The sequence below is a fragment of the Mesocricetus auratus genome, unplaced genomic scaffold (assembly GCF_017639785.1).
Source record: "Mesocricetus auratus isolate SY011 unplaced genomic scaffold, BCM_Maur_2.0 Super-Scaffold_4256, whole genome shotgun sequence".
Taxonomy (NCBI): Eukaryota; Metazoa; Chordata; class Mammalia; order Rodentia; family Cricetidae; genus Mesocricetus; species Mesocricetus auratus.
The window spans coordinates 98,389,230-98,412,448 of NW_024429182.1; the positions used below are offsets into that span (position 1 = coordinate 98,389,230).

General features: G+C 51.4%; 1 protein-coding gene across 1 annotated transcript in view; it reads right to left on the reverse strand.

The window, feature by feature from the left end:
* Positions 1–7,914: 7,914 nt before the first annotated feature.
* Chrdl2 (chordin like 2) overlaps positions 7,915–23,219 on the reverse strand; it is a 28,835-nt gene continuing 13,530 nt past the window's right edge. The window contains exons 3-11 of the mRNA XM_021229477.2: positions 22,175–22,268; positions 20,866–21,008; positions 18,477–18,570; positions 16,683–16,735; positions 14,842–15,001; positions 13,842–14,036; positions 13,346–13,531; positions 8,907–8,999; positions 7,915–8,073 (exon numbers count right to left, since the gene is read on the reverse strand). Coding sequence (XP_021085136.1) covers positions 7,994–8,073; positions 8,907–8,999; positions 13,346–13,531; positions 13,842–14,036; positions 14,842–15,001; positions 16,683–16,735; positions 18,477–18,570; positions 20,866–21,008; positions 22,175–22,268 — 1,098 coding nt within the window. The 3' untranslated portion in view covers positions 7,915–7,993. The remainder of the gene's footprint in view (positions 8,074–8,906; positions 9,000–13,345; positions 13,532–13,841; positions 14,037–14,841; positions 15,002–16,682; positions 16,736–18,476; positions 18,571–20,865; positions 21,009–22,174; positions 22,269–23,219) is intronic.

Consider the following 23,219-nt stretch of genomic DNA (forward strand, 5'->3'; position numbering starts at 1 on the left):
CGCGGCCCAGGCGATTTTAATTAGCGTCTGGGTCCACGCCGGAGTCGCGAATCAAAGCCCGCGTTCTTCGGTGCCCGCGCCCCAACCTCCGCCCCCGGTCCCGGGCTCTGCGCACCCTGCTGGCAGTTGCTGGCAGTGAAGTCGTTTCGAGTTCGAGTCTTGCCTCTAGGGTACGTGATTCAAGCTCTGAGCCTCAATTTTCCATGTTATTCACAGCACTCACTACAGCCAGCCAGCCCTCTAACTGTGGCCTGGGGTGCAGGAAGATAGAGGGTTGACAGGTGAGCTGGCTCTGGTAAAAGCGCAGAAGACCCTTAGGGAAGACGCTGCATCTTGGGAGGATGAGGAGGTACTCAGTGGGGCCAGCTAGGTAGTGGGAAAGGTACTTTATTTAGTCAGTGCTTGGCGACCAGATGAGGGAAGTCGATGGACAACTGTGGACCCCGGAGTAAGAAGGACAGATTTGAGTTTTGGTAGAGCCTTCTACGCTGCTTGGTTAATAGAGGTCTGAGTTTTGAAGAGCTCTGAGAGGGGCTGGGGCAGCTACCATAGGAAGGAAACAAATTGTGGACTAGGATGGATCATGGGCAGCGTTATCCACTGAGGTTCAGTGCTCTAAAGGGCTTATTTGCGTCTACTTGGAGTGACTGGTTAAAACACCAGTTTAGGGACGGGATTTGACTCAATAGGTGAAGTGTCTGCCATTTAAGCATACGGATGGGAGTTCTTACCCTCAGACTCGGCGTGAAAGCCTGCTTAGTAACATTTGTAACTTAACAGAGACATTTCTGGTCCCCGGGGCTTCTCTGCCAGTCCTTGTCAAATTGGAGAGCTCCAGGTTCGGTGAGAAACCTTGTGTTTTAGTTAGTGTTTCTATTGCTGTGATAAAATCATGACCAAAAGCAACCCGGAGAGGAAAAAGTTTATTTGGCTTATAAGTATAGACCATGGTCCATTGCAGAGGGAAGCCAAGGTAGGCACTCAAGCAGGTAAGGAACCTAAAGACAGGAACTGAAGCAGAGACCACGCAGATGTGCTATTTACTGGCTTGATTTCCATGACTTGCTCAAGTTACTTTTTTACACAACCCAGCACCACCTGCCCAGGGTGTAGGCACCATCTACAGTGGGGTGAGCCATCCCACATCCATCATTAATCAAGAAAATGTGCACGGATTTGCCTACAGGCCAATCTGATAGAGGCATTTTTCTCAATTAAGGTTCCCCCCCCCCCCCAAGATGAATGTAAAGTTGACAAAAATAAGTCAAACAAAACAGTTAAACCTCCCTGGAGGTTTCCTCACAGACACACCCCAAAGGAGTGCTTCATTAATACCCTAGATCCACTGATCTTTCTTCCAGCATTCATTTGGTGAAATGTGTGTGAGCATGCAGACATGCACCACAACATGTGCACAGAGGTCAGAAAACAACTGTTAGCAGTCAGCTCTCTGCTTCCATCATATGTGACCCAGGGTCAAACTCAGGAAGTCAGCCTTGGCGCAAGCTCCTTTACCCTCCCGATGAGCCATCTGGTCAGCCCCCCTTTGGTGTTTCTTAATTGAAGCAAGTTACAATAAAGATTAACATCATGGACCTGGGTCCGCTGGAGGCTGTGGGCCGGAAGGACAGAACACCTAGCATGTGGTAACTGCCTTTTTCTGGGATCCCTATACTCCAGAGGTTGAGCCGAGGCAGCAGGTGAAAGGGAACGATTAGGTGTTTTCTAAGACAAACCACTAACTGTGGAGTAGAGAAAGGTAGGGAGGGAAGGAGAGGATGGGGAATTATTCAACCCAAGTCCCACAAAGGGGCCTGGGGCTCCATCTTGCAGAGGAGCTCTGGAGATGGTGCTGGCAACTCCTCAGCTATTGCCAACAGGAAGGAGATGGAATGTTAGTCCCAGTCACCCTCAGCCACCACAGTGGGATGAGGGTGTGCCTCCTCAGGTTCTCTACCCTGGGAGATCACCTGGAACCAGTGCATTCGACAGTGACAAGGGAATGAGAGATGTCACAAGTGGTGACCAGCTACAGCACATCTACAGTGGTAGGAGCTGTGAGGCCATTCGTTTCTTAAATGTTGAGGGAGGAAGGGGGTAGCCATGTCTGGTTGGCATGGCTTTTATTGTCTCAACTTTCCATTTAAGTGGAGTTCTCTAGTCCATCCACTTCTTTCTCTGTGGCCGTGTTCTGAGAGCTGTGGGAAGTCACTAGCTGTTCCCCTGCTCCTGTTGTTGACCTCCTCCACAGAAGCAGCACCTACGCCAGGCCCCATACTGACCCTTTTCAGTTGTGCCCACAGCGCCAGGGGCCACTCATAAAAGGCCACATTCAGAAAGCCTGGGATTCTCTGTCCATCCAGAGAGCGGAATCTGCTTGCAGACAGTGTGATCTCACCTATTCTCAGAGAGACCAATGGCTACAGCCAAGGACAGCAGGACTGTGGGTGGGATCCACTTACCTCTGCTGTATGACAAGTTACTGCCCCTCCCCCAACTACTGCTTTTGAATGCTTCTGAATTCTGTTAAGAGCTGGGGCCCACCGTGCATGGGCCCTCTAGTCACATACTTGAGCTATCATTTCTGGTAGTTGGACCGTTGCTCAGCTGGACCTGGTGACTGAGGCGTCTAGGATACCTCTCCAAGTGGCTTGGCTTACTTGCAATGTGACAGCCTGCCACAGAGTCATCGGTACTATGAGGCTCAGAGCTCCAACAGCAAGTCTCTTTGTAACAGGCAGCAGCTGTGTGCCCTTTTCTGGCCAGAATTCACCTGCCTAATTTCTGCTTCATTCTGTTGGTACAGATGGCTTCTCCCAGGTTTAAAGGGGAACATAAGGGCTCCATGGCCCAATGTGGGGGAGAAAAGCATGCATGGATATGTTCTAAAACTGTCATGGGATGCAGGCCTGGGTGGCCACACCTGTGAACACAGCTAGAATAAGAAGAAAAGAAGGATCTAGACATGGTGACACCTGTGTGCGACCTCAGCACTTGGGAAGAAATGGGAGGAGGATTGTGAGTTCAAGGCCAGTCTGGGATATCCCGCCTCCCCAAACAAAGAAAATGAAGAAACAGCAGAATTGTGGGGGAGGAAGAGTCAGGGAACAAGACTTGGTTCTTTCCTGCACCACCAAGGAATTCAGGGGAGTCACGAAACTGTGTATTTGACGTTGGCCAAAAAGATGTCACCGCCCTTACTTGCACTGCTGGTGCCATGCTTCCCTCTTTGGTTGTTGTGCATTGAGCGCCTCCCATGGGACACAGGCTGGGTGCAGAGAGATGATACCATGTGACCTCTTGCAGAAGAGGCCCACTGCCTGGAAGTAGATCTTTGCTTATAGAAGAATAAAGTTCTATTATGGAAGAATACAATGCCTGGGCAATGGAAGGACCAAGGATGGTGTCTTTAGTTACTATTATTTTGCTGTGGAGAGACCATGACCCAGGCAACTCTCATAAAAGAAAGCACTTAACTGGGGGCTTGCTTATAGTTTCAGAGGGTTAGTCCATGATCATCATGGCAGGAAGCATGGTGGCAGACAAGCAGGAATGGGGCACACACACACACACACACACACACACACACACACACACACACAGGGAGAGAGAGAGAGAGAGAGAGAGAGAGAGAGAGAGAGAGACTGGGCTGGGCATGGGCTTTTGAAACCTCAAAGCCCATTCCCAGTTATACATCTCTTCAAACAAGGCACACCTCCTAATTCTTCCCAAATAGTTCCACTAACTGAGAACCAAGCATTCATGGATGTGAACCTATGGGGACCATTCTCATTCAAGCTACCACATTCCTCTCCCTGGCCCCCACAGACTTGTAGCCTGGACCCTGGGGTGCTGTGGGAGAACAAGCAAGGAGATTGTGTTGAAGAGGTAGCAGAAGACATCAAGAAGGGTCAGGACAGAGAGCTTTGGTGTTACCCAAGGGCAGTGGGAAGTCCTGGAAAGACAACTTTGGTGAGGGAGAGACTGGCAGAATGATGGTTTGGAAAGGCCGCCTGGGCTGCTAGGCAGGATTTTCTAGCAGGGGTGAAGTGGGAAGGGAAAGGTTGATGGCAGGGAGCTGTGAGCAGGTTGTAAGAACCTGAAGCTTCTAGTCACAGCTTCTGAGTGGGTCATCAGGCATGTTGTGTGATTTGCACTAGAGCAGGATAAGTAGCCTGAGAGTGAAATTGATCCATGTGGTCATTACGTCTGCCCAGAGCAGGGGTCCAGATGCAAGGGTTAATTCTAGGAAGCTTCCTGTGCAGAGAAGGCAGACCCACACCCGTCTATCCCCCGCCAGCCTCGGCCACACCCAACAGCAGTTCCCAATCTTCTTCTATACATGACTCTGAGGAGAAGTTAGGCAGGGGTGTTTTCCAGACGCTAGGCTGAGGTAAGGTGGGTTACTGAGCCAGTCCTAGAGAGATGCCATTGTGCCAAGGTAGCTTTAAACCATAGGACACATCTTGATTCTCAGAAATGCTGCCATTTCCCAGAGCCCAGCATCCCTGGAGGGATGGGGCGAGTTGGTGTCACAGCTGTAGGAGGAAGAACAGGAGGAACCAGCTCCAAGAAACCCAGAGGCATCTAGTGAACGAACAAGCTCTGGGGCCAGAAGGCTACCTGGGATGGACAAGTGGAATACAGGCTCTAAGCTCAGGTCTGCTGGCCCTCCAGTGCTTTGAGGTCCGCAGGACACAGTGTCATAGACCCCAGTTGGAGTCCTCTTTCCTCCTTTTATTCTCATCCTCATCATTCGTCCCCTGGGTCTTCGTTTCCTCATCTAGGAGACATGAATGGTAATCCCCACTGGGGTCTTCTGGGGAACAGGTAAGATGATGGGTTTGAATATAATAGAACGGTGAAGTGGGTATCACTACCTCAGGTAGGACAGTAGATCCCTGGGTTCCCCTGTGGGAGCCTTGGAGAGTCCCTAAGACTGCCATTTCCTTCTTTCTCAGTCGCCTCATGTGAGATGGGTCAGGGTACCACAGGGGGTCGGTGGCCAAGAAAAGATGATCATCTTTGAATATCCCTCTCTCCATCCTCAGTTCTCCTTTCTTCTCTTTTCCCTCTCCCTGGGATCTTCTCATTACCAAGACTGATTGGTTTCTCTCCATCCAAGCGTCTTCCATCCCACACACACAGCCAGCCATTTTCCTCTTCTTATTGCTAAATTTGTTAAAAAGTCTGTCTCCTCACGCCCCAGAAAATGCCTCAGGTCCCCCAAACTGAGCTTCTGATTCTCAAACAACACTAATGGTTGTCATGGCCACAGGTTGTCCTTGTCTCCACAGATGGCTCTCTCAGGCCTCGCCTGTTTGACTTCTTGGTGGTGAGTCTCCTGCCTCTGGTTTCCCTAGTCATTCCCTTGCAAGATGCTGTATGCCTTCGTCCCAGTCTCCCTTCTCTTGTCACTCCACAATCTTTCCCAGACCATGGTCCCTCCCGTCCTGGCTTTGGTCACCATCTATAAGCCAACAGCTCCCACCCTCTGTCTCTAACCAAGCCTTCTTCCAGTAATCCTTAATATACTCAGAATGCTATGGCTATGTCCTCGGGCGCCCCGTGTGTGTGTGTGTATGTGTGAGTGTGTGTGTGTGCATGTGTGTCTTCTAGAAGCCATCTGGTAAGATTCCTCCTTCTCCCTCAACTTTACACCCAGTCAGTCCAGCCTGCCTTCCCCATGGCCTCCTTCCTACCCAAGCCTCTCATGTACATTCCCAACCCTTTCCTCCTTGGCTTCAGCCCAGCTCTGCCAGGCCATTCTTCTGCAACAGGTAGAGGCAGCCTCTACGTCACGGATTGCCTTGGGGTGAAGCCAGAGCCTCTCAGCTGGAAGGCGGCCCCACCTCCATCTGCCCACTGCCCAGCACTGTCCAGCATGGTGAACGACCGTGATTCTCCTTGACATTTGCCTCTCTCATCTACAGATGAGAGAAGATAGCTCCTATGTCACTACCCACCCTCCCCTCCCCACCTGTCTCTTCCCATCCTTCAGAGCCTGTGAAGGGTCCTTACTTGGGGTTAGGGGCTGTGGCCCATGAAGTCCTGTCTTCATCTCTTCATCACTCAGGCATCATGATGTCACCATTTCATCTCATTGCTATTGTCCCCCTCCTCCAGACTCAGGAAGGGCAATATTGGCTCTTTGCTCTGTGTCCTTGTTCTAGTTGTAAGGCTTAACCTGGAGTTAAGGCTCAGAAAACATGTGAAATCATGGAGCGGTTTGGTGTTGCTCAAAATAAGTGTTGGCTCAAATAGTAAAGACTGAACTGAAATAAGGAGGGCTTGATGTATAAACTGTGCTTCCTGATGGGGAAGCAGGCTTGGGGCGCACATCATAGGCTTCACATAGCCTGTTAAAGAAACCAGGAAGGTGGCTTGTTTTGTCACATCAGGAAGAGTACACTGGGGACCTGTTCCTGTCCTGAAACCCAGGACTGCAGAGCCTACTTGCAACCCTGTGATGGAGAAGAGGGCCAGGGGGTGGGGCAAGGGGCAAGGATGGGGCACTGGGAAAAGCTGTGCTGAAGAGACATCCCATATAGCTGGAAAGGTGGTCAGGGCTCACACTGTGAATGGCTGGGCTTCTAGGTTCCCGAATTGCTCAGAACCTACCCCTAGAGTTGCCAAGTTGAATCCCTGTGGTGAGCAAGCTAGCCAAAACAAAGCCTATATATTAGAAGGGACAGGTAGGGCCTATGGGATGACAGGGAGGCCACATGTTTTTTCTAACATCAGACTCTTTAGCCTGTCCCCCCAGAGGTGGCAAAGGGAGCTTAAGGAAGGTGATTCTCTGTAAAAGTGGCATTGGTGGCCACTTAGATCTCCTGGACCTCGGGGACAGTGGTGGAAACCAAGGCTGTCTGTGGAGACAAGCAGGGTGGGCTCTCAAGGTGGCACACAGATCCAGTCAACAGGCCTCTGCTCACCATCTCTTCACTGCTTTTAACCTGATGTGGGTGGGGGAGCGGGCAGCTAGGGCTGTGGGTGGCTGAGCCTGGCTATCCCGAGAGTTTCAGCAGGGCGGCAGAGGACCTGAGTTCAGGCCCTGCCTCATTACTCATCCTTGTGAAGCTCTGGGAAAGACTGCCTTACTGGAGCCTCAGAGGCCTCTCCAGAGTGGGAGGCAGGAGTATAAATCCCACATTTTGACGTAAGTGAAGTCACGGGCCATAAAGCATATTTGACATTGCAAGCACTTACACACGTGGGCAGGATAAATGGTTGGTTTGTCTTTCACTGTAAGGGTTAGGCCTTCTCAGACAACTGGCCAACTTGGCAATTTGACTGTAGTCTTGAATCCCTTTGGAGGAGAGGCTGATCATGTTGTCAGCCTCACACAGGGAAGGAGTACTAGCCAGGAGCAGAGCCCTGGCTTCCAGTCTGGGCCGACAACTAACCTGCTCTGTGCCTTCAGGTACCTTACCTCCAGGTTTCCTCTAACCCCAGATTCCCTGAAGTAGGGGCCAGCCACAGGAAGGCCCCAGGCCCCGGGGAAAGTGCTTTGAGGCAGTGATCACCACTACTTGGCTACCTGAGTTAGTTCCTCTTAGGTTTAGCACCGTGAAGCCCCTAGAGAGGTAGGGGTGCTACCTGGGGGGATGGGAAGGTGTGGGAGGAGGGGAGGGAGAGGGAGATGGGATTGACATGTGAAGCAAGCTTTTTTTTTCTTAAAAAAATGTAATAAAATATAATGAAAAAAAAAGCTTAGGGGTTAGGGTGCTGGGAGACAAAGGCTGGACAAGGAGGCTGCAAGAGCTCTCACGGCTCTGAAGAAAAGCTGCTGTGAGGACTCGGGGGCCGTACCCTTCTGAATACGCATCCACCCATATGAATTCAAGACGAAGGCATGGATCTGTCTAGAAGGGTCCCTGGAAATGGGATATGAAGTCAACAGGCAAGGCTGGGTGGCAGTAATGCAACTTCTTTATTAATATATAATAACAAAAACAATAAAGCTAATGTCTGCAACTGTTTAAGGTCCTTGTTATAATGTCTTGGTCACTTTGTCTGGGCTGGCTGTGACTTTTAGCTCTGGAGTCTGGGCTAGGAAGATGGTCCAGTAACCTGCATGGATGGAGGTAGAAGAGACAAGGGGTGTGTATGGCCACATATGCTCACACACATGTGTGCAACAGTGCCAGTGACTGGGCTTTCAACGCTTGGGGCAGGAGAGACTGTATGGGCTAAGCCTTGGGACACACTGGTGGCGAGGTGGGGTCCCCATCGTAGAGTTGTATGACTCAGCCTCCAGACACCCTGCATTTAGGGGCTGGGTTTTCTGACTCTATTCCTGTGGGTAATGTTTCATCTGTCTCCTGACCTGCCACCCCCCAAAACTGCATGGGAGTCCATCTTCATAGAGTAATGCAGGGCAAAGTGATTAGAAGGGTCTCTTATTGGGAATAGGTAGTCTAGAGCAGTGGTTCTCAACATTCCCAATGCTGTGACCCTTTAATGCAGTTCCTTATGTTCTGGTGACCCACAACCATAAAATTATTTCATAATTGTATTTTGCTACTGTTGCTATTTCATAACTAATTTTGCTACTGTTTTTAGTTATAACGTAAATATCTGATATGAGACCCCAAAGGGGTCATGACCCACATGTTCAGAGCCGCTGGTCTAGAGGGATGGGAAGCACCAGGGCTTGGGGGCTCAAACCTGACCCTACTGGACCAACACAAGGCCAGCTGCTTAATCTCACCTTCTCTCTCTCTCACTCAGGGATTGAGAAATCTCTGGCCCAGACACCCACTGGATTCCTGTGCTGGGAACTGACGTCTGTGGCTGACAGCCCCCTCCCCCACTCCTGACACCAGCATCCTGGGAACTCCCCAAGAGGTCCTGCTTTGTCTCTGTTCCCCTCCCTGGCCCTGTTCCTAGACCAAGGTCCCCACCTTCATGGGTGCCAGTGAGCAGCCGGAAGTTCTGGGCCTCTTTCTGGAAATCTTGCTTCCTGACTCTCTTGATCTGAACCAAGTGGAAGATTCCTGTGGGCAGACAAGCCATGAGCTAGGAAGGTAGGGTGGGGTGACAACCCACAATTCACCCCACCACCTCCCTCCCGGCCTCCAATCTGACCAGACCTGCAGCGTTCCTGTCTTCCCACCCCACTGCATCTCCTCAGTCACCACACCAGGGCCCGAGCCCCTCTTAACCCACAATCCTAATGGTGACCATTTGAAATGAACTGGCTTCTCTGACCACCTGTCACCTCCACAATAAATAAAATATGTCTGTTAACCTCTTTTCTCTGCTGCTCCTCTTGTCACCATCTATACACCTGCTCACGGTGAAGGGAAAGAGGGGGGAAGGAAGGAGGGGAGAATAAAAGAGACAATGAAGAATAAAAGTCTGACCATGTAGACCAGCCAAGCTTTTCTCTAGCATACAACAGATGATACAAATCCATATCTGTGATCATTCAGACATCAAGAACATGGAGTTTTCATGTCTTGAGCGTGGACCAGCCCTAGCACGTGAGGTCCTAAGAAGAAACTGAGCCTTCTCTGCACAGCAACTGAGCCACCCATCCACCAGGTCTTAGTGGGAAGGCTTCCCAGATCCACTCTGAAGGGGACTGTAGCCTCCTCTCTGCACGACATATAACACTTAGGGTCTGTTTATCATTTTACCCATTTTTCTTTTTAAAGGTGTTCATGTGGGTGTGGGTGCATACACATATATGCCCGTGAATGTGGAAGACAGAGGATAGACAACTTTGGGTACCATCCTCAGTAATGCTGCTTTCTTCCTTTGTGGCAGGGTCTTTCATTGGCCTGGAACTCACCAGGGAGGCTGGTCTGGCTGGGATCCTCCTGTCTCTGCTCCTCTAGTGCTGCGATTATAAGTGTGTGCCTTTACACGCACCATTTTTACATGCCTTTTGGGGAATGAACTCAGGTTCTCATGCTTTTGAGGCAAACTTCACCAACTGAGCAATCTTCCCAGACCAATTCCACCCATTTCTATGGTGCTGTCTTTATGTCATTATGCCTATTCCCACCTTCTCTCCCAGACTTGGAACTCTTGAGAACTTAACTCTTTGGGTTCTGAGATGAAAAATGTAGGATATATGATTCCCTGGATAGAAGAATGGATGGGTGGATGTATGCATGTATATGTGTATGAATGAATGTGTGGGTGGATGGATGGATGGATGACTAGATGGGTGTGGAGTAGGCAGATGGGTGGATGGATGTATACATGTATATGTGTATTTATGAATGAATGGGTGGGTGGATGGATGGATGATGGGGGAAGTTCTGTGTATATGTCAATAAAGCACTGTTGGCCAATAGGAAAGCAGGATAGGTGGGACTAGGAGTCAAGGAGGATTCTGGGAAATATAGTGAAGAGACTGGTCGCCATGTGATGTCCAGGGAGGAACGGACGTGGCAGGAGTGCGTCCTCATAAAGATAAATCTTTATAAAATCTATATTAGATATTATGGGCTAATAATCAAGTCAGAGCTAGCAGATAAGAAACCAAGCCAACAGCTTCATAATTAACAGTGTCCTGTGTGTTATTTGGAAGCTAAAGTGGCGATGGGACTCAGGTGGTGAGCAGGAAGACTGCACGTTACAGATGGATGGACAGACGTGAGGTGGATGGATAGATGGGTGGATGGATGGATAAATGGTGTGGGGTAGAGATGGATAGATGGGTGTGTTGATGAATGAATAGATGGATAGATAGATGGGTAGGTGGATGTGTGTAAGGGTGGATGGGTAGGTGGATGTGTGTAAGGGTGGATGGACAGATAGGTGTAGAGCATCTGGTTAACTGAATAGATGGTGTGGGTGGATGGATAAGTAGATGAGTAGGTAAATACATATGTACCTAGTCTAGTGAGGCCCCAGAAGGAATGGAGTATTAATTGAATCTTCTGTTATTTTCCCTTTGTGGGAAGCTACCCTGGCACCATACATGGCACCGAGGCCTTAAGCAATGGCCTGTGTGGTGGCATCAGCAGTTACCCATCACAGCCAGAGAGAAGAAATGCAGCCAGCACTGCCTTGGGGAACACCAAGACCCAGACCTATACCCAGGGATCAGAGGGGGCCATGAAGGGGAACAGAAAACACAGATGTGGAGCCTGAGTTTCAGTAATTGGGAACTAGCCAGCACTATCCTTGGAGCTCCATTGTAGACGCCAAGGACCAGCATATAGCTCCCATGGTCCAGGAACAACACCCGAATGGCAAGAAATAACCCCTATAAGAGGAGGATGGGCCCTCCTCCACTGGCCTACCACTGCACGCTCCCCAGCACACAGAAAAAAATGGGAAAAGGGATGGATGACTGACAGGTGTGAGGGATCCTTCCACCACGGTCTGTAGGGCATAACGGAGAGGAAGACACTTTGGAACCTGGGGGTATTGAATGTGTCTCTTGCCCTTTTGAAAGGTCATGTAAAGTCTAAGCATAGCTAAACCCGTGACCCCTTAGGCAGAGTTGGTGCTAGTGAGTGAGTTCCAGGCAATAGGCCAGTCCGGTGCACGGTGAAGCCATTCATCTCTGGACCAAGTTGTTCTGAGCTGAGATGGAGGCACCTGCAGGGGGTGGGGCAGGGGCCAGGGACCATCACAGGCTCTTAACCCAGAGCCCATTATGCTCAGTACCGATGTCCTGAGCTGGTCCCAGATGACATGGCCTTGCTGGTGCAGGTCCAGCGGTCACTGCTTCTTTGTTCCCACTCCTCTGAGGGAGGACACTGCAAATGACAGTCTCCATAATGAGGTCTGGGACAGGGAGGGAATCACGGAACATTCAGGTGACCCAGGGGGCCAGGAGATGGGGACTGCCGCCAGGGACAGGACAGTAGAGTCTGGCATGGTAGAACTGAAGAGTCCCCCCCCATTTCTTTTATGCTGGGTCTGGTGGTGATGCAACAGGAAATAAGTCCCTCCCATTCTCTCTGTGTTATCCTGCCCCTTCTTGATCTCTCTCAGACAAGTCCCTCAGCCTTCGGGAAAGTCATGTCATCTTCCAGCCTGTCTGCCCTTCCTTCGTTTGGCAGTGTCTACGTAGCCCAAGCAGTTCTCAAATTCCCCATGTATCTGAAAAAGACCCTGAAATCTGATTTCACTTCTGGGATTACAGGTGTCTGCCACAGTGTCTGGTTTGTACTGTGCTGGGGATTGAACTCAGGGCCTCCTGTGTATAAGGCAAGCATTCTGGTGACTAAAATATACCCCAGCTTCTCAGACTTAGTTTTCTTACCTACAAAATAATGGCCTGAGTACAAACCATGAAGCTTCTCGTGAGGATTAAACGGGGGCACTTTCCACATGGCGTCTGCTGCATCCAGATCACAGGGCACAGGGCTGCTGCCCTCCTGCCTGAACCCCCCCCGTGGCTTCTCGAAGGCTCCCCTGCTTCTCTCAAGTTGCAAAGGTCCACCCTCTAGGAAGCCTTCCCTGACCAGATCAGCTTCCCACAAGCACCTGTTGCATTCGAGTCATCAAGCCATATGTTCCCAAGGGTGGGGGCTCACTGCTTGCTGCCCTGCCAGCACCTGCTGGGGTGTAGAGTGTGGGTGGTCTGAGTGCTGAAACAGTGTGACCTGAAGGTTGAGAACACTGGCAGGAGTCCCTGCTTCTGCCTCTCTTTCTCTGTCTGCTCTGCACCTTCCTCTCAGCACAGGAGGGCTCTGAGGATGAGCCTCCTCTTACTAAACAGAAGCACCTCTCTCTTATTCTAATCAGCCGGTGTGGCAGGCGGATACAGATATTTTTTGCCACATTCCATAGGTCAGAGATTATCCCAAAACACCTCTCCCCAGTTCACAGAAGAGAGCACTGAGGTCCAGAGAGGCTAAGTGATTACCCGAGGTCACATGGCTAAGAATGAGAAGAGAGGCCTGATTTGAAGTAGCAGAGGTGAGATTTGAACCCAGCATCTGCCTGGGTTGCATAGACTCTGCTTGTGGTCAGACCGCTGTAGTCACTCAGAATAAAGCTGTTTCCTCTGACAGGGCATCCAACCAGAGTCAGGAGCCAGCAGTCCCCACCCACTGAATCTTCTTTTCTCCAGGTTTCCGATCATGGCTCAATGCTTCAATCTCACCAGTAGAGTCTATGATTTTACAGTCAGCTCCTCAAAGGGTGCAGTAACCCTCCATGTCCAGGAGAGGGAGCATTCATAGGCCTTGGCGAGCTTATCAGAGCTATCAGACACCACAGAGGAATGAAAATGGGGATGGGAATAAGGGGTTCTTACTCCTGGAAGGATACTGAGGCATCAATAAAACCTCTGTAAGGCCCTTATCGGTTCTGAGGCCACGAAGGTACCAGAGGAATACAAGGCTGGGAGCAGGAGCTGGCCACTCACCTTTCACTAGCTTCCAGATGTAGATCTCTACCTGGTCAGAGGCTTCATGCTCCAGGACAAAGCGGTGCAGGCTGTCTGGGCTTGGAGCTGGGCTGGGGGATACCAGCGTGTACACAGAGACCTGGCCTGGCACCTTGGGACACTTGGTGGAAGCGACCTCACTGTGGTCGGCATCTGCTTCCTCCTCTAAAAGAGGGGGAAAAAGTTTGTGATGTGTTCAATCAACATTGGCTATTCTCAAAATGTTCCGTGTTCTAATACTTTCTGGCTTCATAGAATGCAAAACATCATTTGATTTCACATCTATGTCAAGAACTTCTGAGCCTACCCCTGTCATGCTAGGTGGTTCATGTAGTCTGGTATCTTCTATGCCTGTACTTCTAGCAGTCCGGGCACCTGTAAAGCCCACATCCTGTGGCTAAGTGTAAGCGCTCCAGGTCCCAGAGGCTCCCAGTGGTGTGGCCAGTGCCGCCCCTGCCTTCAGCAGCCCTCCTACCTGGGCAGATCTTGCAGCACTTCCCAGCCACTTTCTTGGGTTGACTGCAGGGATATTGGGTGGGGCAGGTCACACGATGGCAGTCCTGGTAGCCATCCACACATGTGCACAGGATGCAGGGCATGGGGCCGAAGGAGAGCACAGTAGGGTGCCACACCTCCCCATGGGAGTATGTCTTCCCGTTGTGGGTGCAAGCTGGAACACGGAGAGCAGGGAGGAAGGAGGGAGGGTGAGTGACTTGGCTCTGCCCAGAGTCTAGCGCCTAGGGAACACCAGCTCCACTGCCTGCAAAAACGCAGGCCAGAGAATAAAACCTGTACCAACCCTGACATCATCCAATAGCCAGGGCTTGCTGAAGATGGAGAGCCCTCCCCTGGCCTCAGAGGTCCTGGTGGAGCAAGAAGAGTGCGGGCAGTAGGAGAGCCAAGGACAACTGTCAACACCTGGCAGACCCATGGCTCATCCCTTCCTACCAGCCTGGGAGCCCTGCTGTGGACCCCTGTCCTCCCCTTCTGCAGCTAGTGCTCCTTCCCCGTCCCCACCGTCCCCTGAAGACCAGCTCTGCCCCTCCTTCGTTTTACAGTCTTGTCCTCAGCCCTGCCTCATGGTAATTTATTCACGCGTCTCCCCAACTAGTCTAGCAGCCCACTGGGGTAGAGGCTGGGACAGACTCTGTTCTGTCTCCCCCACTTCTCAATGAAGACATAATAGATGCTCAATGGAATATCATTACTTAGGGGGCTGAAACAGGAGGATCTGAAGGTCAAGGCCAGTCTGAGCTACATAGTGAGACACCCCTCCACCCCCACAAAACAAAGCCGATTCTTTCCCCGATTCAGTACTTGTGCTCCTCAGTGTCCTCATCTGTCAAATGGGAGTTAGGGTCCATGATCTTCAGTTTAAGATCATGGTCAGATTGAGATTGGAGAACCAGAGTAGGGGATGCAGGAGGTAGAGGTCCCCACCCCATCAGCAGATGGGAGGAGGGTCCTGTCCTCACCTTTCTTATGCTTCTCCTTCAGGATAATCTTGATAGTAGTGCTGCCGGTTCCCATTGGTCGGAAGTAGCGAGGGATGAAGCCCAGAGGGGAGCTGAAGCTGGTAGGGGCTGGGGTGCTGGGGCCTCTCCTCTTTCCATCCTCTGGGCATGGACCCTGTCTCTGCAAACAGCGGGCAGGGTGTAGAGCTGTCTGAGTGGGACAGGCCACAGCTGGGGCCACAAACCAGACTGCATCAAATGGTCTGTTAGTAGAGACCAGAGGAAGAGAGAGAGAGAGAGAGAGAGAGAGAGAGAGAGAGAGAGAGAGAGAGAGACAGGACACAGGCTCTGCATGGGTTTCACACAGAACCATCTGGGCGAGGGCTGAGATATTTCCAGACTGATTAATGAAAACACAAGGATTTGATAAGCCAACCTCCACCAAGTCCTTCTCAGACCTTGGGGCTGCCGCCATGGGTAGGCAGAACAATATGGCTTCAGAAATAGAGAAAACTTATTGCATAGGAAAAGTCAGGTGACAAAACAACAGAATGGCCTCTGAAGATCCCAGAAGGTTCCAGAATTCCACAGTGAAGGAAAACAAGATCTACCGAGAGACACAGGGTTTTTAAAAAGAGGGGCCCCTTTCCAAAATCACTGGAATCCAAGGTTCTCACTCCCAGGCCCTACTCTTACTCCTCTGCCCTCCAGACCAGATATAGGATGGTGGAGACAGCGAAGCATGGGTGGGGATGGCAGCTTATGGGGTGGGTGCTCTGCAGCTCAGTTTGGGGACTGGGATCCAGGCCACAGAAGGAAGGCGACAGGATGGGGACAGGAAGAAGAGCCTGTCCTTTCCCTCCATGTCCATGAGCCGCTTACACATCTCCTCCTACAGTCTGTTCCCACTCCACACAGTCTCTTTCACGGCCCAGAGACAGAGCCGGCAGAAAGGAGCACCCAGGCCCCAGTACAGGCTCAGGCACACAGAAGAGCCCAGGAAATGAGGGTAAAGTGGAGTTGGGGCAAGAAGGACTTGAAGGACGTGGCTCCCAACTGGTACATGCCCACGTCATTCAGTTCGTATTCAGGGTTAGGCCCTGGCCTGTGGGCCCTACACACTGTCTTCTAGGGACTATTGGGAAGGGGTGGATCAAATGGCTCAGGGTTATGGGCCCTCCTGAGAAACCAGCCTGGCAGAGGCCAATGGGTGCCCTGGCTAAGGAAAGTCAGGAGCCCAGCTTTGGTGGTCCTAGGCTCCCGGAGTCCAGAATGAAAGAACAGAAGGGAGTTTCACGTTGTGACATGGCACTGAGGAGCTGTGGGGGCCTTGAGTTAGGTTATGTTCATTCTCCCATCTCCTTCTCCTAAGAGAGCTTGGAAAGTTAGGCCATCTGAATTCTAGAAGAGATTGACAGGAACCAAGATGAAAATGGGGGGCAGAAAGGCAGATCCCTGGCAAAGAACGTGCACCCCAGAAATGAGTCACAGAAGCATGGACCAAGCCAGAGGCCATTCCCTGGGCATTTGGGCTGCTCACACACACAGGCCCTGGACAGAACTGTGTCAGAGAGGTTCCCCAGAGGGATAACAGGGAGTCTGGGGCCTACGCTGCCCTGTATGGCAAGCTGTTCCCTATGGCCTATCAGCCATAACGGGCCCCTGATGACAGGTAAGGAGAGAGGCTGGAACATGGAGGCGGCAACTATTGCTGACCCAGAGTCAAGCTCTCAGCCCTTGGATTAGGGTGGACAGAGGGATATGGGATCGGGAATAGATGAAAAGTGGCTGAGAAAACGGTGTGCTGAAGAGTCCTGCAGACTGTTGGCCTCTCTCCCACACGCCGGCAGGGCTACTCTCACCTCTCCAGGCTGCAGCTGTGTCAAGTCTTCAGTGGAGCTCTCGTTTGTCCTGTCTGGAAGCTCAAAAGGAAATGGGGTCAGCATTGCAGCCATGGCCCTGAAGCATCTGCCTAGATCTGTCCCTTCCAAAAGCCTAATGCCGTATCTGCAGACCCAGCCTACAAGTTACCAAACTTCTCTATATGACCTGTCCTTGTCTTCGTTGAGCTATCAAGAATATCCACAACCAGGATGCTTCTTCAGTTCCCCAGCTGGGCACTGACCTGGGCACTCCAGGAACCGAACCGCTCAGCCATGTCAGAGCATCTTATTTAGTCTCCTTAAAAGTCACCCCTCTGGGATACTGGTCATCCCTTCGTGGATGGTCCCAAGATCCCAGAATCCCATGCCTGCAACCAGGGATTTCACTACACACTTCCAGGGCTCTCCTCTCCAGTCTCTCTGCCTCCAGGGGAATCTTGAAGCCCCTTCTAGCTGCTATTCCCAGGCAACCAGAACACAGGGGGAGCCCTGTAGCTTCCTGCAGCTTAGCGCCTTCTCTTTCCCAAGTCCTTGCTTCACCATCTGGCTTGTCTTGGGTGTCCCTGCTTCAGAGAGCCAGGGAATAGAACTGGGTTGCCTGTTAGAGCCGCTGAGGCCAGCCTCCCTGTTCACCTCCCAGCTGACATCTGGGAGAGTAAGGAGGACCACACAGAAGTACATCTTCCCAAGCCCCAGCATCCCAGGCTCCCCAAGAAGCTCTCCTTGGCTTCCCCAGTCCACACGGACACTCTGACTATATACCTCTGCTCAAGCCCAGTCTGCTCCTCAGGACCACACGTGCCTCAGTTTACCCAGAGAATCTACACCAGGAGTCCAAGCCCGTGCCCTCTGCTGCCAAGGTGAAGACAGGAGAGGCGAGGACTCAGCCAATGCTCACCCCCTCTCTGGTGCTACTTTATTCCTTTTAGCTTGTAGTGGGGACAGTACCCGATTGATGGTTCGCTACAGGCTCTGCGGTGGCACCGCTTCTGCTCCCAGCAGCTGCTTGCCCCCGACTTCTCCCTGGCAGTGCCTCCCATCCATGTCCCCTGACAAGCTCCTCCTCCGACTGCCTGCTGCTCCCAGGGCTGCCCATCACCCACACTGCAGAAGTGAGGGACAGTAATGGGGGCTATTGATGTGAGCTTTGGGCAACGGAACTTGACAAGGCTGCAGATAAACTTTTTCCTCTTCTTCTCCCACCCCTAGATTTTACTTTGCCTGGTGTTGAAGTCACAGAAGTGGCACAGGACAGCATAGCCATGGGTCCTACTTTCTGGGACATCCATGCCAAGCTATCACCCCCCTGTAGGAAGGGAGTGTCTGCTACATGCTGGCTGTCCCTGGGCCCTTCCTGCAAGTCCATAAAGGGCGTGCTGTGGGACCATGGCAGACTTCAGGAAGACTAGTTCTAGTCACACTATTGCTGTGATAAAACACTCTTGCAGAAAACAATGTAGGGGCAGAATGGGCTTATTTCAGCTTACAAGTTATAGTCTATTAGTGAGGGAAATCAATGTAGGCAGTCAATTGAAGCAGAAGCCATGGGGAAAAATACTGCTTGCTGGCTTGCTTGACTTGGCTAGCCCAGGAGGGGCTACCTGCCTAGGGAACATTGCTGCCCATAGAGGGTTGGCCCTCCTACATCAATTAACAGTCAAGACAATTCCCCAGAGATACTCACACCAGCTGTTCTGATCTAGGCAATTCCTCAGTTAAGGCTTTCCTCTCGAGTGACTGTGTCAAGTTGACAAAGCTCACTGTGACACTCACCTTTGCAGGTCTGACAGCAGGAGTCAGGCAGAGGGAGTGGGGTGGGGCAGCTGGGCTCCGGGCAGGTCATGAGACCGCAGTAGGTGTGGCCCTCCTGACAGACAGAACACACCAGATTGGAGATGAGCTCTGCTGAAGAACAGCCTTGGGGCCCAGGAGAGTCTCTTTCCCTGGGAACAAGTCACCCCTGAGGTAGAGGATGGAGGGAGTGGCATGTGGTTCCTGAGCAGGGAAAGTCCGCTCTGGAGTTTCCCCTTGATCTCCTATTCCCTCTCTAAGCCCTGAAAAGAACTGCACCTCCAATATTCCCTCAGCCTTCACAGCCACCTGTGCGATGGCTTCAAGATGAGTGGAGTCCTGGAGAGGAGCGGGGAACTGCCACCTAGTCATAGACGTTAAGTTAGAAGGGACCAGAGCTCAGGCTTCAGGTTTTTCCTACTGAAATTATCTTTCTCTCAGGCTTGCATCAGGGACCCAGCAAGGGAGAGGACTACATGGGTGGCCCCTAGGCTTATATCAGTCTTACTGAAAACCATTGGCCTTGAACTTCAAGGTGAGACTGCAGGATACAGGGCCCTCTGGGAAGTAGGAGGCTGGGCCCCTTTGGAGAGGTCTTCTCTCCTTCCATGAAAGGCAGAGAGCACACCCGTTGGGGTTGTGAGGATCAGCTGCCAGCGTGACCGTGAAAAGCGGCTACAAGGCCCCTTATTCCTGTAGTCTGAGAGGTAAAGCTCCTGCTCCAGAGGGGAGGTCAGACCTCAAGCCAGAGGCATAAACAGGGATGAGGTGGAAGAGAGGAGAGCTATGCTGCCAGCAAGGGTGGACAAAGGAACCTCTAGAGCATCCCCTCATCCACCACCATCATGTCTGCATCTTTCCACAGCCTGGTCCCAACGCACACCTCCCCCTTTACGGGAAGCAGCATCCCACTGGGAAAGGAGCACAGACTTTGGGAGTCATGGAGGTCTGGGTCTGGATTTTGACTGTGTAGCTGTAAGCAAGCTACTTAACTGCTTTGAGTTCCATCGTTTATCTGACCCTTCCCCTAGGGCCATTGACTGAAGACAGCTCTGTGAACCTGAATCTAGCGCTGCAATGTCCTAGTCTCTAGAGAGAGGCCCATGCTCCGCACAGCAGTCACTCGCTAGCCTGACAGGTCATCATTTCCAGACGCTGGTTGGCTGTTTTGTCTACCAAATGGAAACTTTTAAGACTCATAGCCTGAACTGATGGAGACTGAAGAAAATGGAGAAGCAGGTTAGAGAGAGGTGGCTGGCCTAAGTCACACTGGGGACCAAGTGTTTTCCTCCAAATTGAAACATTTCCTCCTACAGGGAGGTTGGAGGCTGGCTAATAAGACTCTGGAAGCCAAGGAAACTTTCAAGGCTCGGGACACTCGGAAAGATCTAGGGCTCCCAAGGCCCCCTCCGAGATTAAATGAGCAAGCAATAGCTGGGGAGAAGGACTCTTTGGTAGAGCAGCCTGCATGTTGTAGAGGGAACTCCAAGGATGTATTTGTGACATGAGTTGTCACGCATGTGGGGGTGGAACTTTTAGTGATGTCATTGTCTATGAGCCAGCCACATGCCTGTCACCTAATATGTCTGTCACGAATGCACCAAGGTGGGCTTGAGTGGAATAGTTTCTTTGGTTTGTTTTTGGTACCCTATCTGTGGTGTTAGTCCAAGTCTCTTCAGAAAAAGTCACACAGCGCCAGAGCAGAGCTGGAGTTCACGCCCAGCTCACTGACACCTCATCTGGAAAGAGGCTAACGATCACCTCAGCAGACTCCCTCAAGGAGGTATGGTGAGAGAAAGGGATGCTAAACCTGACAGTAAGAGTAACAGCACGTGTTACGGGAAGAGAGCTTCAAGACTCTCCCAGCAAGAAGATGAAGACATCCTAAGTCCTCCCTCCACGCTTGGCTTTGCTCTGTTCCCCAATTACAGGGCTGTCAACCCTGCTGCGCCCCTAGGCCTAGACCATGGGCATGGAAAGCCTAAGCACTTCAGACTAAATCCTATCTGTGCCCCAAGCTTGTTGATGAATGGCATTCATTCATCCAGCCAGCCAGCCAGCCACGGGCATCCTCTGCATGATAGACTCAGGGCATGGGGCAGGAGAAGACACAGCAACAACATGGACGCATTTCCTCCCTTCACAGAGGTACAGTGTCCACTGGGGAAAGCAGACATGAGCTACTCTCATTATTTGGGGATCAGGCGTAGAAACCCGGAGAAAGGTCATCTCACCAAGCTAGGGGCAGGACATTGTGGACCCTGGGTGTTCCCTTCTCTCCAACCTCTCTTATTCTCACTAATGACCTGCCCCATCCCCTCTGTAGGAGAGACGCTGGCTTGGACCCCCCAGAGATGGTAGAAGGTCTTACAATACAGCTACAGAGGACACACTGGTTGGACAGGCGGGTGGGGATCAGCTCTTGAGCACTGAAGATCTCTCCATGCTGGTATGTGGTCTCATTGAGCTGGCAGGATTTTAGGGGAGCCCGAATCCCAGAGGGTTGATGAGGATCTGCAGGCAGGAGAGCACAGGAAGAAGGAAATGAAATTTCCATGGATTTAAGATTTTTGCCAGAATTAGGAAGGTCACTTCTCTGAAGATTTTGCTCTTTCTCCCCCCTTAGCATTTAACCTAAGGTCTGACTCTGGCTTCCCAGACATTTACAATATCAGCTGGCCAAGAGGTCTCACCAATAACCACATCTGACCACATGTCTCTCTCCACTGCAGCCCAGCCACTCCTCAGTGTCTGAAGCCCATGAACGTGCATGGAGCACTCTGGGCTTGGTTCTCCAAGAGACAGGGCTGCAGAATACAGAATTCTTACCCTCATGGAGTTACTCTCACAGAGTCAGGTGTGAAGTTCTTCACCATCCTGATGCTCGGTGTAAACTCCTGTCATTCACTGGCCACCAAGGCCAGCTCCCTCCCACTCCTCATTCTGCTGGGACACCCCTCTCACTCCCTCACAATACCCTCACTAAGACTGCTCCCAGCACCAGGCCCCAGGCCAGGCACCAGGAACAGAGTGAGGACCGAGGCTTGGCCCTGCCACCTAGAGTTCACAATCTAAGAGGTAGAGAAATGTACCACAGCAAAGACACCACACACACAAGCACACAGGGGCCACAAGTCATTCACTTTCACTTTCCCCATTACTTCCTCACTGGCAGAGGGACAGGAGCCCAAGTGTGAAGTCAGCATGCCAAGCCAATCTTATCTCCTTCCGCCAGTTCTCCTCTTTCTTCCTTTAACTTTACATTTTTTACTACATTTCTTCATTCTGGAGGAAGGAGTGCAAGCTGTGGCATGTGGGTGGAGGTCAGAGGATAATCCTGAGTCAGTTTCTCCTCCTACCATGTGGGTCCCAGGGACTGTGCTCAGGTGTTCATCTTGGGGAGCTCAGTTTCCCCTACCTGCTGAGTCATCTTGTCGACCCATTTCTACTCCACCTGCCTTCTCCTGCAATGTGTATCAATTTTGGAACCAGAAGTTTGCTGCTACCCTAGTCTATTTAGGGATCCAGAATGTGTCCACTGAGCATCTGTTAGTTCCCACACATCTGATGGACAGGGCCACTCTTTTCCTTCTGGAAGCTTCTCTCAGCCAGGGGCTTCCAGCAAGAGTGAGCTGGTCAAGTGTGGAGCTCGGTACCAGGGGAGGAAGGATGCTACTTACCCACACACCTGGGGCAGCACTGCTGTGGCTCCATCACAGGCTGTGAGCAGTGGAGACGTGGGCATCGGAGGCGGTAACAATTCACATGGCCCATCTGGAAGAGATACACGGTCAGGCCTTATTCCAAAGAACCACTGCCTCCCATCTGCAGTGGTCCTCACCCCAAAATTCCACCCTAAACTACACAATCCTGCTTTGTCTTAAGCCTATATACAATAGGATCCAAAATAAACTCAAGTGAGCCCTGCCCCTACCCTTCCCGCTAATCGATCTCACTTAGCCTACTCATCTGCATCCTTCACCCATGGGGAAGACAGACCTGTCAGGGGTTTGCTTAGACCTCATGGCCCTTTCATGGGTATGAGAAGTAGAAGTAAAAGCCTTGAGGTATCGGGGCATTGATCTTGGTGCTCTGCTCAGGCTAATTTTAACTCTATGGCTTTTTGTCTTACAGTACTGACTCTGAGCTTTGTGTTCAGAGGAGGGTGGTAACACAAGATGCCAGCGACCAGGACAGGACTGAAATCTGGTGTGGAAAAGACTTGGGTCTTTATCATCCTACTCTCCTAGTCTCCAAGAGGTCTGTGGAATCCTGGACAGAGCCTCTGGGGTTGGCACCATAGAAGGGACCTGAAGTTCTTTAATGTCATCAAGATCAGCAGGTAAAAGAATCAGACAAACACACATAGAGATTAACAGAGGCAACGATAGAGACCACAGGGGTTTCCCAGAGCACCAGGCCACCTCTCAGACCTTCCTCAGCCTTCCCACACCTTGGTCTTGCTCCCATGCCAGACTCACTGTATCCCCTATTCAACCATGAACTCCAAAGCATGGTAGTCGTGGGGCCTGACTCCAAGCAAGCAACCACTAAAATCTAAAGTGTGAGTTATGTGAGAAGAGAGAGCCAGGGGTCAGACATGGAGGTTCTTGAATGAATGGAGTCAGCATTGATTAGTTAATCAAGCTGACTCCAGCTCTCTAGTATGTAGTTCCCTTTTTATCATCCTCTGCCCAGAAGAAGCTGTGGATTGGACTTCTCCAG